This window comes from Rhinatrema bivittatum, chromosome 4 (genome assembly GCF_901001135.1).
Source record: "Rhinatrema bivittatum chromosome 4, aRhiBiv1.1, whole genome shotgun sequence".
Lineage (NCBI taxonomy): Eukaryota > Metazoa > Chordata > Amphibia > Gymnophiona > Rhinatrematidae > Rhinatrema > Rhinatrema bivittatum.
This window is the reverse complement of record NC_042618.1, coordinates 337239950-337263493: the sequence shown is the minus strand read 5'-3', so window position 1 is coordinate 337263493 and position 23544 is coordinate 337239950. Positions and strand designations below refer to the sequence as shown.

The window sequence follows — 23544 nt, the reverse complement described above, 5'->3', positions numbered from 1 at the left end:
AAGACATGGTTTAATGGAACAAAGTCAGCATGGCTTTACCCAGGGCAAGTCTTGCCTCACAAATCTGCTTCACTTTTTTTAAGGAGTTAATAAACATGTAGATAAAGGTGAACTGGTAGATGTAGTATATTTGGATTTTCAGAAGGCATTTGACAAAGTTCCTCATGAGAGGCTTCTAGGAAAAGTAAAAAGTAATGGGATAGGTGGTGATGTCCTTTCGTGGATTACAAACTGGCTAAAAAACAGGAAACAAAGAGTAGGATTAAATGGACAATTTTCTCAGTGGAAGGGTGTTGCGAGAGTAACAGTGGACCCTTTAGCCGGCCTGGCAGAGAGAGAGGATGATGGAAGAAGGAGTCTCCGTGGAGGGAACACAGGCCGGGAGGCGGATGCTGGCTGAGCGAGAAGGAGCTCTTCACTCTGGAAGCCGGAATCCCCCCGGGAGGAGCCCTTGAGGATCCAAGCCGCTGGGACTTAGGTGATCGAAGGAGATGACTTCACCCTGGAAGCTCGAGGCTCCCCCGGGAGGAGCCCGTGGGAACCCGGGCCGCTGAAACTTAGGCGAGCAGCAATCTAGAAGAGACGGTCCGAGGTCGAGGCAGGCGGCAGACGAGCAGAGTCGGAGGCAGGCAGAAGTCAGCACTGGAGAAGCAAGCTGGAACAAGCAAGGAAGGTCCAGAACTGGAACAGAAGCGGAGCAGGAACTTGAGAACGAAGAGCCTGGACTGGAATGAAGCGGGAACTGGAGCAGGAGAAGAAGAACTGGAACTGAAGATGAAGATCCGAACCTGGGACTGGAACTGAAGATGAAGATCCAAACCTGGAACTGGAACTGAAGACAGGATCAGGATCCCAAGAGAGAACAGATACCGTCCGGGGCGCATAGCAACACGGAAAGCAGGAACCTTGTTGCAAGGCACTGATTGAGGGCAGACGCTGGCCTTAAATACCTGCCGGCGTCTGACATCACAAAAGGGGCAGCCCACGGTCCGGCGGGAAAAGGCCTTTAAATTGCCCCCCATCGCGCGCATGCACGCCTAGGAAGGGAGGGGCAATGTTCAGAGACTCGGTGGTGTCTCCCTCGTGGCGGACTCCAGACCTGAAGCCCTGGAAGGAGGGGTAAGGTCCTGGTTGCCACGCTGCATCCGGGACTGCAGCGCTGGCAAACCGGGACCCTTCTTACGCCCCCTCTTAGAAGGCCCAGGTTTACCAGGATGCTGAAGGTGGAATTGCTGTAGTAGAGATTTATCTAAGATGTTACGGGCTGGTTCCCATGTGTTCTCCTCAGGACCGCAGCCTCCCCAGGATAGCAGGTACTCCCAGCGTTGAAGATGAAATCGGACATCCAGAACCTCCCAGACTTGGTAGATGGGTTCATCGTGGACGGGCGTGTTAGTGGTGTCGGGAACCTGTCAATGATACCTGGAGAGGATGAGAGGCTTTAGCAGAGAAACGTGGAAAATATTATGTATACGCATGGAAGATGGCAGACGGAGTCAGCAGGACACTGATCCCATGCGCTCAGCAATTCGGAACGGACCACAATATCTTGGAGCCAATCTTCGGGATGGAAGTCGAAGCTGAATGTTTCTGGTGCTGAGCCAGACTCGGTCTCCAGGGAGGAAGATGGGTGCTGGTTGACGATGCCGGTCTGCCCATCTCTTCGTGGCTTTGGCTGCTCTGGCGAGTTTACATTGAATGGATGTCCATAGAGAACGTAGCTGTTGAGCCGAGAGTTGAACTGCCGGCAAGGCGGTAGGCAGCGACAGGGGCAGTGGTGGTTTTAACTGTTTACCAAAAACAGTTAAAAAGGGCGAACTTCCTGTGACTGAATGGGTATGATTGTTGTACGAGAACTCGGCCCAAGCCAATTATCTTGTCTCTCATTGGCGAAAGAGCGGAGAAAGGTTTTCAGGGAACAATTGGTGCGTTCCGTTTGCCCATTGCTCTGGGGGTTAAAAGCGGTAGACAGATTGAGTTGCACATTGAACTTTCTGCACAATGCTCTCCAGTAATGGGCGGTGAACTGGGGTCCTCGATCAGAAACGATGTCTTGTGGAAGACCGTGGATTCTGAAGATGCGTTGCGCGAACAGTTGAGCCAACTCAGGTGCAGATGGTAATTTAGGAAGCGGGACGAAGTGGGCCATTTTGGAGAACCGGTCTATGACCAAGTTCCCCTCTGAGGCCGGAAGGTCCACCACAAAATCAGTGGCGATGTGGGTCCAGGGCTCCACCGGTTTGGGCAATGGCTGAAGTAGGCTCCAGGGCTTCCCAACTCGCGGCTTCTGTGTCGTGCAGGTGGGGCAAGAGTCAACAAAGGTCCGGACAGCCCGTCTCACGGTTGGCCACCAGTAGAATTGATTTATCAAGTCAAGAGTTCTTTCGTGACCCGTGTGTCCCCCTGTGAGGGAGTCGTGGGCCCAGACCAAAACTCCTCTCCGCACCACCATCCTTCCTTGAGAGCTGACAGAGGTGCAGGATAGATTGATTCTTGCAGGGTCTAGAATATATTGTGGTTGATCCCCGTTCTCCTCCAGGTCTGCGGTGCGGGATAGGGCGTCTGCTCGCACGTTCTTGGAGGCAGGCCGGTAGTGAAGCACAAAGTTGAAACGATTGAAGAACAAGGACCAACGAGCCTGCCTAGGATTCAAGCGTTGAGCTTGGCATAAGAACTCCAGATCCTTATGATCCGTGTATACAGTAATAGGGTGGACGGCCCCCTCTAGCCATTGTCTCCACTCCTCGAAAGCAAGCTTGATGGCCAGGAGTTCTTTGTCACCAATGCTGTAATTGCTTTCGGCTGCAGAGAATTTCCTAGAGAAGTAAGAACATGGCAGTAACTTCCCGGAGCTAGTGCTTTGACTAAGTACTGCCCCTAAGGCAACATTGGATGCGTCCACTTCTACGACAAATGGGCGAAGAGGGTCAGGGTGACAAAGGCAAATATCTTGTAGGAAGGCTTCCTTGAGTGTCTCAAATGCCTGGCAGGCTGATTCTGGCCAATCCACAGCATCAGCTCCCCTCTGGGTGAGTGCGGTGAGCGGAGCCACCTTGCGGGAGTAGTGCGGAATAAAATGTCTATAAAAATTTGCAAAGCCGAGGAAGCATTGCAAGGCTTTTAGTCCTCTCAGGCGCAGCCACTCCCTGATTATGGACACCTTCTCGGGGTCCATCTGAAATCCGGTGGCGGACACTATGTAACCCAAAAAAGGAAGAGAGTCTTTTTCAAAGTAGCACTTCTCTAGCTTTGCGTACAAGCAGTTGTCTCTGAGGATTTGCAAAACCTGTCGTACATGCTGACGATGGGAAGACAGATCACGTGAGTAGATTAAGACGTCGTCCAAATATGCAATAACGGAGGTGTGCAATAAATCGCTTAATATCTCGTTCATGAGATGTTGGAATACCGCCGGGGCATTGCACAGTCCAAAGGGCATAACGAGGCATAACTCATAGTGCCCATCCCGGGTTTTAAAGGCAGTCTTCCACTCGTCACCTAGGCGGATACGGACTAGGTTATAGGCACCTCGTAAGTCCAGTTTTGTGAAGATTTTGGCTCTTTGCAATCTATCCAGGAGATCTGGAATCAGCGGGAGTGGGTAGCGATCCCGTTTCATAATTGCATTGAGACCCTGATAATCAATGCATGGCCTTAAGGACCCATCCTTCTTACCCACAAAAAAAGAAACCTGCCCCTGCAGGTGTCTTGGATGGATGGATGAAACCTCTTGCCAGATTCTCTGCAATATATTCTGACATGGCTCGAGTCTCAGGTAATGATAGCGGGTATACTATCCCACGAGGTGGAGTCATCCCGGGTAAAAGATCAATGGCGCAGTCGAATGGGAGATGCTGGAGTAAGATCTCTGCTTTCTTTTTGGAGAAAACGTCAGCAAACTTCGCATATGGTGCAGGAGGAACTACTGTAGCGTGTAGAAGGGGAAGACCTGGTGCCCTTGGAACCTGTAGGCAGTTGGAAAAGCAGAAGGGACTCCACTTAGCGATCTGTAACATCTCCCATTGAATAAAAGGAGAATGTTTTTGTAACCATGGCAAACCTAGCACCATGGGGTGGACGGCCTTCTCCAGGACCAAGAAGGCAATCTCCTCCGAATGGATCGCCCCGGTGAGTAAGGTTATAGGTTCCGTGGAAGCGGAGATACTCCCTGAAAGGAGTGTTCCCCAAATGGACGTAATCCGCAGTGGGACCTCTCGGGGAACCGTGGGAATCTGCAGCTGGTGTACCAGATCCTCCAGAATGAAGTTACCTCCTGCCCCTGGATCCAGGAAGGCGAGAGTCTCAAAAGACCTGTCAGGGTATTCCAAGGTGACTGGTACAGTACATAGAGGAGCAGCATTGGCATAACCTAGGAGTAGCTCCTCACGACCTCCTAGGTTCTGGCGTTTTCCAAGCGCTCTTTACAGCGAGCCAAAAAGTGACCCTTCTGGCCGCAATAGAGGCATAAGCCCAGGGTTCGACGGCGTTGCCTCTGCTCCGCAGAGAGTGGTGTACGTCCCAACTGCATGGGCTATTTGGTGGCTACCTCCTGACGTGCGGCCCCTGGAGCAGGGATCGAGGTTAAAGGTCTGGAGAATGCAGAAGCCAGCGGCACGGTACACTGCACCAGTCGGCCCTCCTTAACCCTCTACTGGATACGACTGTCGATTCGCCCTGCTAAATCTATGAGAGCGTTAATATCCTCTGGGATATCATGGGCAGCCAGTTCATCCTTGATGCGCCCTGCCAGACCTTCCAGGAACACTCCTCGAAGGCTATTATCCCGCCATCCTACTTCGAGGGCTAGAGTGCGAAAGTCCATGGCGTAGTCGGCCAGAGAGCGGGAACCTTGGCGTAATTGTAGCAACTCAGAGGCAGCCGTGGTCAGATGGCCCGGCTCATCGAAGGTCTGTTTAAAACTGGAGATGAACTGCGGCAAGTTGTTTAGCAGAGGGTCGTTTCGCTCCCAGAGCGGCGAGGCCCAAATTAAAGCCTTCCCATCCAATAAGGACAGGATATAAGCCACCTTTACAGAGTCCGTCGGGAACTGGCTGGGCAACAGGGAGAAACTGATGAAACATTGGTTCAGAAACCCGCGGCAGGTCTTGGCCTCCCCAGAGTAGCGTGATGGTGTGGGCAATTGAGTGGGTGGGCCAATGTTCACCACAGGAGCAGGCGGCAGAGCTTGAGGCGGATCCAGAGACGTGGCATCCAGGCGATTTGCAAGACGCTCCATCCAAGCAGTGCTGTTGCTGTTGAATCCGCTGGCCCAATCCGGGAATGGCTTGAAGACCAGCCTGATCCTCCGGGTCCATAGCCTTGCAAACTGTTGCGAGAGTAACAGTGGACCCTTAAGCCGGCCTGACGGAGAAAGAGGATGATGGAAGGAGTCTCCGTGGAGGGAACACAGGCTGGGAAGCAGATGCTGGCTGAGCGAGAAGGAGCTCTTCACCCTGGAAGCCCAAATCCCCCCGGGAGGAGCCCTTGAGGATCCGAGCCGCTGGGACTTAGGTGACCGAAGGAGATGACTTCACCCTGGAAGCCCGAGGCTCCCCCGGGAGGAACCCGTGGGAACCCGGGCCGCTGGAACTTAGGTGAGCAGCAATCTAGAAGACGGTCCGAGGTCGAGGCAGGTGGCAGACGAGCAGAGTCGGAGGCAGGCAGAAGTCAGCACTGGAGAAGCAAGCCGAAACAAGCGAGGAAGGTCCGGAACTGGAACAGAAGCGGAGCAGGAACTGGAGAACGAAGAGCCGGGATTGGAACGAAGCGGGAACTGGAGCAGGAGAAGAAGAACTGGAAATGAAGATGAAGATCCGAACCTGGGACTGGAACTGAAGACGAAGATCCAAACCTGGAACTGGAACTGAAGACAGGATCAGGATCCCAAGAGAGAACAGATACCGTCCGGGGCGCACAGCAACACGGAAAGCAGGAACCTTGTTGCAAGGCACTGACTGAGGGCAGACGCGGGTCTTAAATACCTGCCGGCATCTGACGTCACAAAAGGGGCGGCCCGCGGTCCAGCGGGAAAAGGCCTTTAAATTGCCCCCCCTCGCACACACGCGCGCCTAGGAAGGGAGGGGCAATGTTCAGAGACTCGGCACAGACTCCCTCGTGGAGACGCCGCCGAACAGACCGCACAGGCTGCCCGGACACAGCGACTGCTGCCTGAAACCAGGCCCGAGGAGCAGCGCTCCGACTGGCAGACCCCGGACCTCGAGCCCTGGAAGGAAAGGTAAGGTCCCTGTTGCCAGCGCTGCGACCGGGACCGCAACAGTGGGAGTAGGCAGTGGAGTGCCTCAGGGATCTATATTGGGACCCGTACTTTTCAATATATTTATAAATGATCTGGAAAGAAATACGATGAGTGAGGTAATCAAATTTGCAGATGATACAAAATTGTTCAGAGTAGTAAAATCACAAGCAGATTGTGATAAATTGCAAGAAGACCTTCTGAGACTGGAAAACTGAGCATCCAAATGGCAGATGAAATTTAATTTGGATAAGTGCAAGGTGATGCATATAGGGAAAAATAACCCATGGTATAGTTACACAATGTTAGGTTCCATATTAGGTGCTACTACACAAGAAAGAGATCTAGGCTTCATAGTGGATAACACATTGAAATCGTCGGTTCAGTGTCCTGCAGCAGTCAACAAAGCAAACAGTATGTTGGGAATTATTAGAAAGGGAATGGTGAATAAAATGGAAAATGTCATAATGCCTCTGTATCGCTCCATGGTGAGACCGCACCTTGAATACCGTGTACAATTCTGGTCACCGCATCTCAAAAAAGATATAATTGCGATGGAGAAGGTACAGAGAAGGGCTACCAAAATGATAAAGGAGATGGAACAGCTTCTCTATGAGGAAAGACTAAAGAGGTTAGGACTTTTCAGCTTGGAGAAGAGACTGCTGAGGGGGGATATGATAGAGATGTTTAAAATCATGAGCGGTCTAGAACGGGTTAATGTGAATCAGTTATTTACTCTTTCGGATAATAGAAAGACTAAGGGGCACTCCTCGAAGTTAGCATGGGGCACATTTAAAACTAATCGGAGAAAGTTCTTTTTCACTCAATGCACAATTAAACTCTGGAATTTGTTGCCAGAGGATGTGGTTAGTGCAGTTAGTATAGCTGTGTTTAAAAAAGGATTGGATAAGTTCTTGGAGGAGAAGTCCATTACCTGCTATTAATTAAGTTGACTTAGAGAATAGCCTCTGCTATTATTAGCAACAGTAGCATGGGATAAACTTAGTTTTTGGGTACTTGCCAGGTTCTAATGGCCTGGATTGGCCACTGTTGGAAACAGGATGCTGGGCTTGATGGACCCTTGGTCTGATCCAGTATGGCATGTTCTTGTGTTCCCTGCAGATGCCCATGGCTTCTTTGGTCGATACTTTCGGGCCCAGGCCCCATCAGGCCCCTAGGCGGTTGATGTCCATGGGCATCTGTAGCGCTGGGGATGGCGCTATTTATCGTTGAACTGATTATAGTTCAGTTTAGCGCAGTCAAGGCCCTGAGTGCACAGTCATTGGATACCTGGTGGTGGCTTTGCATTGGTGAGCATGAAAGCACTGTGGGCCCTATAAGCACTGTTGCCACTCTGGGCACCATTGACTGAAGTCGGAGGGCCCACCACTCAAAGCATTATCAGGTACTGGAGGGGGTGACATCACAGACCCGCCACCCTTCACCATGCCTTACCCAGAGCACCAGAAGTGCTGGGGAAACCGTCTTCACATTGTTCTCTCCCCTCCTTTGGAGTTACTGTGACATTGATGTGCAGCTTGCACAGTTGGGAAAGATTAGGCATCTGTTCCGAGTGCCCTGGACTCTGGCAGGCTACATTCTCCCTGTCTGTGCAGTCAGCTATACTAGGGTTCTGCCATCTTTCGTCATGGTCTCAGCCTCTGCGTCAGTCTGCACCGCATAGTGCTGAGAAGTACTGGTTGTGGGGCGGCTTGTAGCCACCAACTCTGGCACATGGTTCTCAGTCTTCGCTGAGGTGTGGGATTTCTCCCACAAGCATGGTGCTTAGGATCATAGGTGTGCCGCCATCCATGGATGGGTTACCACTGCATGAGATCTGCCCAGGGTGCTTTCGCAATGGAGAGCTTCCAGTTGCTCTCTGCCGCCTGGGCGTTTGTGTGGGATTTTTTACCTCCGGGCAGTCACAACAGGTTGTGTTCCGCAACCGCAGGACTGACCTAGAACTGCATTCCTGGTCAGATCCAGAGGAGAGTAGACATCGAGTGAGTGGCTCGGGAGTTCTTTCCTTTCTCAGCAGAGGAATGTGTCTTTCGACCTCTACCATGTCCGACTCCCCTTTGTGGAATAGTCCCTGGGCCTCTGTCCCTGAAAATTTTTTTTCTCTGATCCGGGGCTCCAATCCTCTGCATCGGTGCATCTCCTTGGAGGCCGGGGAGCAGCAGCAGCAGTCGTTGGACCACCTTCACCTGCGGCCCCTGAGGAGATTTCATTGGCGACCTCCCCTATCTGAGGCTGGCTGCCTGTGGTAGGCTGGTCACTTCTGGAGGACTGTAGCCTCTCAGGATGTTGATTACTTTGGTTTGTCCATATAATTATCATCAATGTTTTCAGTGAAGTTGCTTGATGTTCCCAGTTTATTTCCCACCTGCAACCCGAAAGTATCTGTGATAGTAAGATTTGGAACTGTTCTTCCTCTTCATTTTCTGGCTACCCAGACAACTATATCAAAGATTCCAGCTTTGAACTGTTGTCTAGATAGGCCATCATTCTCTGATAACAGTATGGTTTTGATTTTTCATGACTAGTTTCTGGACTGAAAAGCTTAATTTTATGCTTACACGATGCCTTTCGCCTTGCATTTGATTTGTACTCATGGAGGGTTAAAAAAGTCATTCTCCCTCTGTGAAATTGCTTTGTATAAGGGGTAGTATTTATGTAATTCATGTTATTTGCATAAAAAGCTTATTCTATTATTATGGTGGGGCATTGTGGGCTGGGATCAGGGAGTGGGGTCTCCTACTCACTATAGATGATCTCACTCATAGGTGAGTAGAAGTTTCATTGGATCTACATAGGGTTTGGCGGGGGGGGGGGGGGGGGGGGGGGGGGGGGAGAGGTCAGGCTGGGTTTTCAAAAAGATATAATTGATTTGGGCTTATGGGATATATCCTTCATAGTTTGTACCAATTTGCTTAGTAGGCTACTTCCTTTTGGCAGACTTACATTTTTCTGGAGCTTTGAATGAGTACAAGCCTAGTCCTGTGTTGGGGGGGTCTGGGTCAAGTTTTTTTTTTGTGATACGTTGTCTTTTACTATGACCCACTCTGCTAAAGATTAAATGAATAGTACATAGTACAAGTTACATTATTTGGAATGTCTCGGGCATCAACTCAGTAGTTAAGACCTCTTAAGGCCTTACAGAGATCAAAGACAGATGTTGTAATGTTACAAGCAACCCATTTAAATAAAGAGGAACATCAGAAACTCAAGTGACAATGGGTAGGTGAAATTTATTCAGCTCAATCTGGTTCTCACAAAGCTGGGGTGGCTATTTTAGTAGGCAAAATGTTCCCCTTTCAGCTTGACAAAATTAGAGGACTCTAAGGGGGTTATTTTCTAACCCTATCGCATGCGAAAAGGCACCGGAAGAGGAGGAGTCGGGGCGGCACCAGGACGGACGCGGCGGAAACATCGCTGGTGTGAAAAGGTAAGAACCCTTATCACTGCCAGTAGCGTGTCCAATAGCACCATCTTTTACTATGGCGCTATTGGGTGTGAAAGCCGGCAGCGATAACACTGCGATGGTGCGATCGCTGCCAGCTTTCGCAGGCCCGCCCCAAATTACCAAGCGATTCAAAGTGCTCTGCGCCCTTAGGAAAATTCAGGCCTAAGGGAGGTAGGAATAGTAGAGGGAATACTTTATAAGTGCTCAATAGTCTTATGTGATCTATATGTGCTAAACGCATATGACCATGCAGTCTTTTCCAAGATTTTTCGCCCTCTTACCAACTATGATCAGACAACCTTATTAATAGGTGGAGATTTTAATTGTTTGCATGACCCCGCCTTGGATAAATCTATCCCAGCAAGCAGGCGAACCCCAAAGAAACTAGTGGGAATTTCCTATATGTGTCAGAATCTCGATCTAGTAGATATTCGGAGGTTATTCTATCTTATGGATCGAGAATACACATATATTTCAAAGCATAAAAAATGTGCTTTCACTTAGATTACTTTTTTCTTAGTAGTACAGCCTTTTCCCAGGCGAGTAGAGCAGAAATAAAATGGGCATCCCTATTGGATCATTTTATGTTTTGGATGGACATGGAAAGCTTTAGGCCTCCTGACTTTCATAGAACTTGGAGGTTTCCCATATATCTTTACAAAGATTCAGGTTTTAGAGAGTATTTGGCACAAGGCTGGGATGCTTATTTAGAAACCAAGGAAACAGTTTCCTTTTCTGGGAGGCAGCTCAGGCAGTTTTAGGAAGGGATATATACGGCCTCTAGGAGAAAGGCTCTTAGCCGTGATATTTTAAATTTAGAATGCCAACTGCAAGAGGCTAAGAAAGCTCAAGAGCAGCATCCATGCACCAATAATAAAGCTAAATTCAAGGAAACACAAATTGCTCTCAAGACCGTACTTCATCAAAGAGCCAAGAAGGGCATGACGGATTACCGATATAAACACTTTTATCATGGTAAAAAAAAAATGGAAGCTTCCAAGCAAAGTTGATGAAGAGATAGAGTGGTCTCCGATTTATTATGGCCATGAGATCAATCTCGGGTCGGTTACTACACACTAATGAAGAGTTGTGTGATATCTTCCAAAACTATCAGCAATTATATTTTGCCCAACCGCCTGACCCACTGAAGGTGTGCGACTACCTAACCTCTGTAGGGCTACCTAACCTGACAGAGGACCAAGTTTCTCAGCTAAAAACCCCTATTCAAGCATTAGAGCTGCAAATGAGTATTCAGAAAGCACAGGAGCTCATGAAGGCTCCTGGCCCAGATAGTTTCCCCGTAGAATTTTATAAAATTTTGCTTGGGCAACTTCTTTTTCCCTTGGGAAATATAGCAGAAGAACTGATCAGTGCAGCACGACACACACCCCCACTCCCCCTTTCTTCTAATAAAGCTCATATTACAGTACTTCTGAAGCCAGATAAAAGCCTGGAATACCCAAAGTCCTACAGACCTATTTCTTTGTTGAATTTCAACCTCAAACTCATTGCTAAAATTACAGTGGGCAGATTAGCGAAATACTTACCACATTTAATTGGGGAGTCACAAGTAGGATTTGTGAAACATGCAGTATTGAATGTTCACAGGATATTAGCATCAATGGAATCCAGTACATGAAACAAGACTCCATCTCAAATTTTGAGCTTTGATGCAGAAAAGGCTTTTGACAAAGTGGACTGGCTTTTCATGACGGAGACCTTGTGAACATTTGGTATAATGGGTTAATTTTTGAAGGCGGTGCAGGCGCTATATAATAGACCATTGGCCTCGGTGATGGTGACTGATACTTTTTCGGAGGCCTTCCCAATGGGCTGAGGAATGAGACAGAGATGCCCGCTGTCGCCTGCACTTTTCCTTTTGTCTTTAGAACCTCTTTTAAAAAGATATTAGATAATCCTAACATAATAGGTGTCCCCATTGGTCCATGAGCCTCACACATGTTTAAGGTTGCAGCCTTTGCGGGCAACGTATTAAGTCCTTCCATTTTCTATTGGATGAGTTTACAAGCTATGATGCATTGGCAGACCTTTCACTAAACCTAGATAAGACTGAAGCCTTGCCAAAGCAACCAAGTGTAATTAATGTATGTGGCAGCCCAGACTTTCCAATGCAATGGGCTATGGATCCCATCAAATATTTAGGCATTAGAATTTGCCAAGATTTTTCAAGCGCATAAGAACATAAGAAATTGCCATGCTGGGTCAGACCAAGGGTCCATCAAGCCCAGCATCCTGTTTCCAACAGAGGCCAAACCAGGCCATAAGAACCTGGCAATTACCCAAACACTAAGAAGATCCCATGCTACTGATGCAATTAATAGCAGTGGCTATTCCCTAAGTAAACTTGATTAATAGCCGTTAATGGGCTTCTCCTCCAAGAACTATGCAAACCTTTTTTGAACCCAGCTACACTAACTGCACTAACCACATCCTCTGGCAACAAATTCCAGAGCTTTATTGTGCGTTGACTGAAAGAATTTTTTTTCCGATTAGTCTTAAATGTGCTACTTGCTAACTTCATGGAACGCCCCCTAAATTGGAGGGATTTGCCTATCTCACTGGTGAGACATGTCAATCTATTTCTTGTGATAGTTCTGCCCAAAGTGGCTTTACATGCTCCCAATTTTTCTTATGAATAAAAATATTCAGGAGATTGAATCTCTAGTGCTCCAGTTCCTCTGGCAGCAGTGTGAGCTGCATATAGCTTTGACCACTTGGATGGGGAAATGGGAAGAAAGAGGAATGGGTCTTGCTAATTTGAGATGGTACAATATAGCATGTTTACTTTGGCATTTAGAACGACTGGTTCATGAATACTGAATTTTATACACTATGGGTTTTAGAGCATGAATTGGTTTACCCACTAAACCTTAGATTTGTGCTATACTGCATGGGCTCTCAACTTCCTGTACAAATGCAACTTAGTGACTTGATTGTCCCCCTCATGAAAGCCTGGCGCTGGGTTTGCACTCAGTTGAAATTGAATTTTAGGGTATCTCACTTTCTCCCTATTGCACGTAACAAGAATTTTTTGCTGGGAATCCAGTCAAAAGCTTTTGCAAGTTGGGCCACCTAGGGCCTGAGTTCAGCGAGGCATCTTTTTGGAGACAACATAGAGTTATCCACCTTTCAGGAGTTATGGGATAACTTTGACCTAGGGCAATACCACTTTTTTGTGTACTTACAAGTTAGACATTATATACATTCACTGGACTTGCAAGAAAATAGGCAATTCCTTTCAGTTCTATTTGATTTGGAAGACCCTTCCTGCCACACTAACTCGGGGTTTCAGAGATTTTTTTAAGCATACCCATAAGCAGGCAGAATATATTTCTCAGCAGTCTCATTGGCATGATGAATTGGCTATAGATCTAAATTTCCGATGTTATGCCAAATGTTTCAAACAACTTAAGCAACTCACCAGCAGTATGGATTTGAGAGAAACCCAAGATCCATTTTTATTACGCTATTATATTCCACAGAAACAAGCCAATGTTCTTCACATACCTACTTCCAATCTGTATAAGAAATGTAAAACTGTGACCAGCACCTTAGGCCACCAGTTCTGGTTCTGACCTAAAATTCAAACTTTTTGGAGAAAAGTTGTGGGACTTATTGTATCCATTATTGGGACCCAGATATCTCGTGACAGTGAGGGGCTCCTTTTTGATGGATTTGCAAAATGTACTTTTTTGTAATAGATACATTTGTTTATGCTGCAGGAAAATACTCTTACTGGCAAGAAAGCCATCCTGCAGATTTAGCTAATACCAGAACCTCCCATGATAACCCAGTAAAAAAATGCTAGCTATCATCTATTTATAATGGGAAAATGTATAGTAAAATATGACTTGTGCAAGTCAAAACCTGTTTTTCTACAAATTTGGAATGTATACTTGCAATCGATATCTCACAGAGTTCGGAGTATGCTCCTGAATGACTTCTCTGAATCATAGGAGGAAAATGTTTTTATACATTGCCTTATTGGAACCTGCTGCTGTTAGAACCTTGAAGGATAAACCTATTTGGGGGCAGGACGGGAAGGGAAGGGATCATGGGGCAGTTATGTTTCTTCAAGTGTTTTTATACTTTCTTGTAATTACTTAGGATTGGTTTAGAACTCGCCGTTGCTGACAGTTTGCATGTTTCTTAAAACAAAATAAAAAGATTTAAACAGAGAATTATACAGTAATTGACATTAGAAGTAAGATTATGCATAGTTAAAAACGTCGTATGGGTCCTGCAGAAAGCTGGATTCCTTGTAGTTCTGAAACCTTTCCCTGAATCGGTATAAGAATAAGCCCAAAATGTTGTATATGGGCTTTGAGGTTCCTTCTTGAGATTGGAAAAAGGTCAGATTTGGAGAAGAAACCTATGTGGCCTCAAACTTGTGTATAGCATTCTTAGCTTAGTCTTATGCTGATGCAAGGACAGGTACCAGACCCTCCAAGAACCCAAAAGTGACTACATGAGCAGACAAAGTAGGGAACACAGAACATAAAAAATATGAAAAGTTAGATTTCCAAGGAGTGGGCTCTTTTAAAGTGTTGGAGTTTCCTGTGCGTGCTCACCAATGTTCCCTCTAATTTTTGAAAGACTATGTGCCCAAACATTTTTCTTTTGTGCAACCTTTTGTAAGCTGAAAGCAAATTTGTGCGCTTTGGGCCAGTATAATGCAAATATTGGAATTGCTTGTGCGCTCTGTGCTTTGCCGTGTGTGTAGGGTTCATTACCTGTGTGCGAGCACACGTGCAAAGTTTAGAGGGAACAGTGGTGCTCACAGCTTGAACGTTTTAGTGATTATTACTGTACAGAAAGTATCAAAGTGGTCATTAATGTGGAGTGCACATCATGGCCAGTGAATGGTACAAGAGAATCAAGAGGTTCCGAGTCTTACACTGAAGAGTTAGAAGGGGGTACAGTGGGCAAAGGAGGGCATTCAGAGAGCTGTAATGCGGGAAAATGTCACACCAGGTGGAGAGTGTAACACAGTAACCTACCCTCACAGGGCCAGTGCAAGGCAAACATTTGGCCTTGCGCGCCCCCCTGACCCCCAGCTTAGCTATTGGAAGCAACTCCAGCACAATGCTCCCTTCTTCGGTGACATTGGCTCCACCAAAGCATCTCTCTCTCTTTGCCCTCCACCCATAGTGCCCGGCATCCAGTCTCTCTCCTTCGGCCTAGCATCTCTTATCTCTTCTTCTCCGCCTCTCCCCCCACCACAGTATTCTCCTCATTCTGTATCCCATTCCATGGGGCCGATGCAATAAACGTGCACAGTAAAACGGGAACTCATGTTGAGTGCCCTTTTTCCCAGCGTGCGCACGTCCACAGCCCCTGGACGCCCGCTGCAATAGGCAAATGAGCTGCCGTGCTAAAAAGAACAGGCTAAGGGAAACTGTGCATCCCTAGTGTGTCCTTGGCATCAGGCGCCCAGGAAATGGAGCTGTGTGGGGGTTAGGAAAATGAAGGCTCAATATGAGCCTTCATTTTATCCCGCTACCGGCACAATATACATGCACAATATACACGGCCTGGAGCGTGTATATTGTGCGCCCAGAATTTCTTTTTTCCTCCTTTTCATTTTGTCTTGGTTCAGCTTTCTGTGGCTCCTCCGACTTAGTATCGTCACAATACTAAGTAGGCGGCATCATGGAAAGCAGGGTTTTTTTTGTTTTCTTGTAAGCCCTTGACGAGCGGTAAGGCTTAACACCAGCTCCGTCAACTGCTCAGCACTTTCTCTCTATTCTCAACCCACCCAGCATACTCACTCTCGTTCTTCCCTATCCGCTTAGCACACGTACTGTCTTGCCACCCCACCACCCTCCCAGTTACCCTTCTCTCTCTCTCTCCACACTCACAAGCATTCATTTCTCTCTCTCTCTCCCCTCCTAATGCGGCAGCTCCAGGCTTCCTCCTGTAGTCTTCATCCACTGGTGGGATGGGTTCCACCAGTGGCCCCTGAGCCTCTGCCTATTCAGCTGATAGTGGGATGGGCCCTACCAGCAGCCCTGCCATTGGCTTTCTTTCTCTTCTTCAGCCACTATTAAGGAGGGGCTCCACCAGTGGTCCTAAGTCTTGCGCTGATGGGATTTTGCTGTCCCCAAAGATTTGAGCTCCAGGCACCTGCCTAGTTTTACTAGTGGAAGCGCCGGTCCTGTAGCCTCAGACCCACATTACATCACACAGCCTCCAAAGTTCCTCACACTATAAGGGCCCAAACAGCTGTAATACAGGCTGAAGGTTAGTTTTTAGTTTCTTTGCTTTCTTTGTGTTTGTTGTAAACATGCTCATTTCTTTCTGGGCAATTAAAGACAAATATAGAAGATAATTAAACATTTAAAGCCACAAGCAGCTTGAATTGCAACAATTCTGTCCCAGGACTTACAGTGTTGTCACATCTTTCTGAAGAAGATCCGCCTGTTGCAACAGATCTCTCTCTTCTCCGTAAAGGGCTCTGTTGAGGAGATGCTCATGTGAGGGATGAATAATTTAGTCAGTGAAATGACCTTGCCTTTGTCTCTCGCCTTATTCTTTTAATGACGTGGTGGCTGCTGCTGCGATTATCTCTGTTTCAGACCTGATCTTGTGCTCCATGTCCACTTTTTTTTTTTTTTTGCCTCGGTTCTTAATTCTAGATGTGACCTTTCAGCCATGAAAGTGCAGCTGGCTCCACCATGCTTGGCTGCATGGAAATGGTTGGCACAGGCTGAGTGGAGAGAGGGAATTCCAGTGGATAATCTTCAGGCAAATATTAACTCACACAGATCATCCCAGGCCTGTTTTACTTTGCTTCCTGATGACATCCTGCACTCTGTCCTCCCCATAATCCTCAGAAGAGATCTCACTAATTAGACTAAGCTCTCTTTTTGCTGTTAGAAGTGGTTCCGCAAGCATAGTGTTGAGGCCCACTGACGGGGGAATGCAGGGAAACTTGCACTGTACCTCATATATCTACATACAAATGGATCAAGTCCTTCAGTGCCCAAATATTCACTTAATTTCCCCATAACCACATTTTCCAAATGTCAAACACTCCACCATCTTACAGATCTCATGGGATCTCTTTGCCAGTTAATCAGAGTCTGCTAACCAGACAGCTAATCACCCTCCCGTCAACTGGGAGTTCCTGTTGTGTCTCGACCATGTAACATAGAAGACACATATGGAAATAAGACTCATAATGGCGTAAGCACCCTAGGGGTTTATATTCATCTGTCATAATGTTTTACACCATGGAGACAATCAATATGCCCGATCTCTTCTCTGATTATTCTTGTGACGAAAGTTTGCTCCTCACTCATGCAGTGACACAGTTGGAGAGCAAGAAACAAACAAGTACTCCTTAGTAACATATTTTGTTCTTCTGTTATCATCCTTAGTTGGGTATCTCAGAAAAACCTCTCACTGTGGCAGGAATTAGAACCAACATACAAAATGTTCTCATGCCAAACAGAACTCATAAAAATATCTGGCTTGATCCAAGCTCCCATCATTGGCCAACACAATGGCTTTGCTCATATTGGGTGTATGGAATATTACAAGCCCAGTGATCAAATGAAACAGGTCAAAGTTCAGTACTCTAGGGTCCCATGCAAGTCTAGTTTTCAGGATAATCAAAATATGTTTAAAAAAAACTTCAGAAACTAAATGCACTGTAAACAAATATCTCTCTTAACATAGTAACATAGTAATGACGGCATAAAAAAGACCAAATTGGACATCCAGTCTGCCCAACAAGCTTCTTATTGTAGTATTTGCCACGCTGTGCAGGATATCTCCATGTTTCTCTTAAGGGTAGCAACTGCCGCTCCATGCAGTTATCCCCAAGCCTTATGATAACCCATAAAAAAATGTACTGCTAGCAACATTTTTACTGGGTGATGAGCCTTCTCGAAAATTCAGACAGTGCTGATGTGTTTTGCTTATGGACTTGGCCTTAGAAGCAGTCCTGTGCTTTTTCACTTATGTCTGAGTACCAGTACCCCAGACTGTAAAAGTCAGGGCCGTGTTGGTTGTCATCTGAATCCAAAAGCAAAGCAAATCAAGCAGCATTGTCTGAATTTTCAAGAAGGCTCCTCACCCAATAAAAAATACTGCTAGCAGTAATTTTTTACGGGTTTGACAATTAATTGGTTTTTTATTGTAAATATTAGTACCCTTATCATAAGGCTTGGGAGTAACTGCACAGATTAACCTTAAGAGAAACTTGGGAGTAACCTGCACGGCACGTCAGATACTACCATAAGAAGCTTGCTGGGCAAACTGGATGGACCATTTGATCCTTTTCTGCCATCAATACTATGTTTTTTGTTACTGCAACCTGCTGCTTTCTCAGGACTGCAAGCAGTAGCAGACAAAACAGGGAACATTCTTTTCGTTTTACACATTTTAAAAGAAACGGTTTGTCATTTATAACCATAGCAACGCCTTTCTCAGCAGATATATGTGGACAGGTAACGACCAGCCGTTTTAAGGACCCAGGGTGTACAGGTGGTGCTTATCGATATAAAGCAGTTATTTTAAATGTATTGCATGGTAATATGAAGGGCTTAATTTGTGGGGGAACGGGGTGGAATATGGTTCTGGCACTTTCTTTCAGGCTTAAGTGACAGAGCAGCAGGGGTGTTCTGCTTCAAATAGTCTGCAGGGAAGAGGAGGAGTTGAGCCTGAAGCACATAGAGAACAGAACAGCCACTCTGCTCTGTAATCCAGCCCCTCCTCTCTTGTTCCCCTTTTTTCCCCCTCACCACACTTCACCCCCCCCCCTCCTGTAGAGAACAGAAGGAAAGGGGGTGATATTGAAGCAGATACTGAAGAGCAAGAAACAGACACAAAAAAGGTTTGAATTAACACAAGTTTGAAAGTTGTGAGCACTAATGCCAATTGTCAAGGCTTCACAACCCTGGTCTCGATGAATGGCACTACTATTCACAACTTTCAATTTTGTGCTAATTCAACTCCTTTTTGTGTCCATTACCAAGGGTGTGGACACAAAAAGGACCCAGAATGACGTTCTTCCACCTTTTTTTTTTTTCTGGAACCCAAAAAAAAAAAATACAGCAGAGCTAGTAGTTGCATTGATCATTTATGGTCCTCCAGAGAAAGCAGGGAAAAACAGAGAGTGTTGGATCAGCTCACCCTGAGACAAGAGAAGCCACATGGCTTTTAATTGCATGTGTGTGTGTGTGTGTGTCTGTGTGTGAGAGAGAATTCACACCTGGCCCTGGTCCCGCCCCTTTGCACAGGTCAAACCTGGCCCCGGCTCCACCCATCTCACCCCCTCCACAGTTCCACTTCCTTTTTGACTGCAAATTAAGCCCCGGATATATGTATTTGTCTTACATCACCCACAGGATTTGTAGCCTACAACAGCATAAAGAGTTGAAAGCATGCCCTGCAAAGCAAAGCTGTTTCTCCGGCTGCAGCTTGCAGAGACTTGAATCCTTCTTAACTAACATGAGGCACCTCTGCAGATCCATGGGTAGGAGGACGGAGACCCAGTATAGCTGAGGTTCAAGTCAAAGAGCTGATTGATGAGCAAATTACAGGACAGGGATGGGTGGAGTTAGCTTATCAATCATTTTAATTAAATGGTTGTCAACAGCTCCCCCAACCTCGCAAACATGGGAAGCTGTTGTAAAATCCATGCAAAAAGTCCTTCTTGTAATAAAGACTCTTTGTAGCATAGAGTTCAGCTGAGCATCAGAAACCCATCCACCCTATGATAAAGCAGCAGGTCCACCGCGGCCCTTGATAAAAATAAGTTCTGCACCCGACGGCAGTTATGCAACAGCAATCTCATCTTCCCTAATTCGCTGCAGGTATCCCAGATGACTGACCTTCCAAGTGCATTTCGGATCTTATGCTCAGTACCTGACTATGCAAATCTAAAGCTCTAGGAGCCACCCTGTTGCCTGGAGACAGCAGCTTGGCACACAGGGCATGGTCACATCTTCATTCCAACAGGGTACTGCCGCGTTAATCTAGTCACTGTAGGTAGGGGACATGTTGCAATAAGTACTGTATAAGATACGGGAGTTCAATAAGGGCCAAGGAACCCAAGCTGTGTGTGTATTTGCCAGCGTTTGAGCCCCAGGGAAAAGCTGGCAAACACACACACACACAGCATTTGTGCCACCAGCCAGCTCAAAAGCAACCTTGCTAAGGATCAGCATCATTAACCTCCCTTGTTGTTTTTGAGCATTATCATTAACAATAATAATCTGAAGCTTCTGTTGCTGCTTTGAAGAAATCCTTTGGTGACCAAAGTCACCTCTTAAAAAGGAGTCTTTGGTTGCTCTATAACCCCTCTATCTCCCTCCCAAGTCTTTTTCACGCTTGCTTAATTTATGGTGTGGTTTATCAAACTCAGATGCGACAAACTAAAAAGGTGTTTTTGGCCTGAATAACTTCTGTGTTTGGTGTCCTATTCACACCAGATTTTCGGGACACAAGGATTCTGATTTGTTTTTTTTTGGGGGGGGGGGTTTTCGAATCCACACATATGCGCAGACTGCAGTCATGCATACGCGCATCCCAGAAAGAAGGCTACATTAGTCCTTGGAACGACTTTTTTTTATTATTATTTTTAAATCTACCAATCCCCCAGCCCCTCGCTCCCAAACCGAAAACGGCAACTACATTGAATTCAGGATTTACAGCCATATTAACGGCCACCGCCACAGACCAGAAAGGCAGCCGAGTTGTTTGCCCCTTTGACCCTGTCAAGGATGCAGACCTCAGTCATACTTCAGCATTTCAGGACGTGCAGGAGGCGAGTTCCTGGGTGGCACATGGCACCTGCTCTTCCACTGCCGACTCCAGAGTGACTGTCTCTTATCCCAGGCTCTAAGGAACAAGCAAATCCATTCTGGCTTTATAATTCCCCTTTCAGGGTTCTGGGGGCATTCTGGGGCGGGGCTCATCCAGATAGTGCCAAAATTCAGTGTTATCCGGCTAAATCTGGTTGTGTGCCAGACAGCAGTCCTAAAGTTATCTGGATAACTTGGACTTTATCTGGGTGTATTCAGTGGAACGCATAACCAGTTGCACTTTGCTGAATACACAATTTATCGTGCTATTATCAACCCACATAGCTTATTTCATTCCCACACTGCTGAATGTAAACTTTAAAGTGACTTGCCCAAGGAGTGTCAGTGAGGGAAGTGGGATAGGAACCTTGGCTTTCCAGATTTTCAAGCTCATTGTTCTAACCACTAGGTGACTCCTTGTCAGGCTTGTGTGAAGAGCAGAAACTGACATAGCCAATTTTGGTTTGATTTTCATTGGATCAGTTTAAAAAACTCTGATAGGAATTATTTTGATATGAAGTTAAAAGACTCAGATGCAGACAAAAATAAGTAATTTTTTTTGTTAATTTAGTATTCAGAATTTATTATTTATTTTTATTTTTTTTGTGTGTGAAATGGTTATTTACTCTTTCAGATAACATAAGGAGTAGGGGCACTCCATGAAGTTAGCAAGTAGTAATTTTAAAATAAATCGGAGAAAATTATTTTTCATTCAGTGTACAATTAAGTTCTGGAATTCATTGCCAGAGGATGTGGTTAAGGCAGCTAGTGTAGCTGGATTGAAAAAAGGTTTGGATAAGTTCCTGGAGGAGAAGTCCATAAACTATCAATCAAAAGGGAATAGCCACTGCTTGTTGCCTGCATTAGTAGCATGCAATCTATTTAATGTTTGGGTACTTGCCAGATACTTGTGACTTGGTTTGGCCACAGTTAAAAACAGGATATTGGGCTCTATGGACCCTTGGTCTGACCCAGTATGGCATATCTTATGTTCCTATGTTCTTGATTGTTGTGGTGTTTTGCTGTTAATTTAATTTGTTCATTATTCTGATTGCTTGTACTGTGAATATTTTGTTTTATTGTAACTCATTTTCTGGTAATCTGACAATAACCAATTTAAATCCACTGTATGGTCCTTCACTGCTGCTTCCCTCTCTATTTCAGATTGTTCCAGACAATTTAATGTTTCACTCACAGAGTTTTAAATATCTTGGCCAAGATGGAACAAGGTGTGCTCAGCTGAGGACACATATTAAAGTGCAGTTGTTGTTCATATATTTTTGAGTAAAACTGTGTGCAAAAATTAGTGCTCCTCTATGCAAATCCCATATTAATCAAAGCATTAGCTGTTACTCCCCGATGCAGAGAAGTGTATAAGCTTAACTGATGTTTTCTTTATGCTGGAAGTTTAACTCATGCTCAGAGGTGGAGTAAAGTTTCTGGAACTAGTGTTAATTCATGTACAAAGCTCATGAAAAGTTATGATTGCCTTCTGAATACAAGTACAAGGAGTTAGGTTTCCGAAGTCAAAAAATAGTGCAGTGATTAAATGGTATCACTGCTTTCTGCTTTAATCCAGGTTCGCAGCAAGATCAGTACAAGACAGGCACTTTTTAATTTTTTTTATTCCCTACCTTTATTTATTAAATCAAAGTTGCAATACCGTGCACATTCTTGTAATAGCAATACATTTTCAGACACAAATATTGGTAGGTTGTAACCAGCACATACCCCTCCCCGGAATGGAAACCTTTACCTTGGAAATGCCATCTTCATTGGACTCTATCTTCCTCTTCATCTGCATCATGTGCCACAGTTCACCCACTGGAGACCCAGCCGGGATCTCCTTGCTTCTTTCTAACAAGTCCGTCGCGGTGGGCCACTGGTTCAGGGCATCAATCTGTTTGGCAATCTCACCGATCTTCTTATCCAGTTGATCATAGCCAACTGGCACCCTGATCGAGGGCTCGGAGCCCGGGCTGACCTCCTCCTCCTTTAACTGGGTTGTCAGGGCCGAGTAGGGTTTGAAGAAGTCCTTCTCGTCATCACTGATTTCCGTCTTAACATCTTGAATTTTGAGGTGCCGGATAATGGCATGCATCAAGGCGTGGAGGGCATTAAAATTCACAGCCCCAATTTCTGGGGTGCCGATGGAGAGGTTGGCCAACTCATGTAGAGTAACAATACAAGGCATTGCCCCCCTTTTCCTAACACCGTCAGGTTTGCATCTAAATTCTCTCTGATTCTTATTAGCCTATGATAAAAATGATCAGCCTACCTTAAACTAACCTATTACTTTAACTTATTCTTATTTTAGCCCCCTTTCTCAAAATTTATCAATTCCATTCTCACATTTTATCCTACGCCTCTACAAAAGCTATCTTTTCCTTTCTTTTTTCCTTCCTGATTTCAGGGATTAGCATTAAATAATTTCCTAGATTCCTAATCCATCCTTGCATCGCCCAGATCTGGCACGCAGATCCCCGGCTCAGGACGCTGCAGCCCGCGAGCAGCTCCTCGGGTTCTACGAGACTTTGTTCCCCGTAGCCCCACCCCCTTTCTCCGTACAATCGACTGAAACGGAACACCCCGTTCCTGATTGGCTGCGCGAATTGTCACGCTTCCTTTGTTCCCCCACTCCTCCTCCCCTTTCCCATCAGGTACTGCAAATTCACAAGCGTTTGTGATTGCTAGGCGACAGACGCAGTGTAAATCTCCCGTTCTATGGTAGCGCTGCGCTTAAAAAAAAAATAGTTCTTCCAAGAAGTTTTTTCGCTATATGAAAAAATATATATATAGCGCTGTACCCTATAAGAAGGATGGGAGAGGGCAGACACTTAAAATAAGGAGACGGTCCTCCCCTGTTCTGGAGGTTCAGTTCGGCGGCAGTCGCGCCAGCATTTCAAAGGGCACGTTTTGCTTGTAGCAGGGCCACGGGGCGCTGCGTCGCTCCCCGGAGAAGAGCACGTGCGCAAATACCAGGCTGAGGG

At 46.2% G+C, this 23544-nt stretch overlaps 1 protein-coding gene across 3 annotated transcripts in view; it reads right to left on the bottom strand.

Moving 5' to 3' along the window:
• QRICH2 (glutamine rich 2) overlaps positions 1-23069 on the bottom strand; it is a 337577-nt gene extending 314508 nt beyond the window's left edge. For all 3 annotated transcript variants that reach the window (XM_029600439.1, XM_029600440.1, XM_029600441.1), the window contains exon 1: positions 22311-23069. In XM_029600439.1, coding sequence (XP_029456299.1) covers positions 22311-22748 — 438 coding nt within the window. In that variant the 5' untranslated portion in view covers positions 22749-23069. The remainder of the gene's footprint in view (positions 1-22310) is intronic.
• Between the last annotated feature and the right edge of the window lie 475 nt (positions 23070-23544).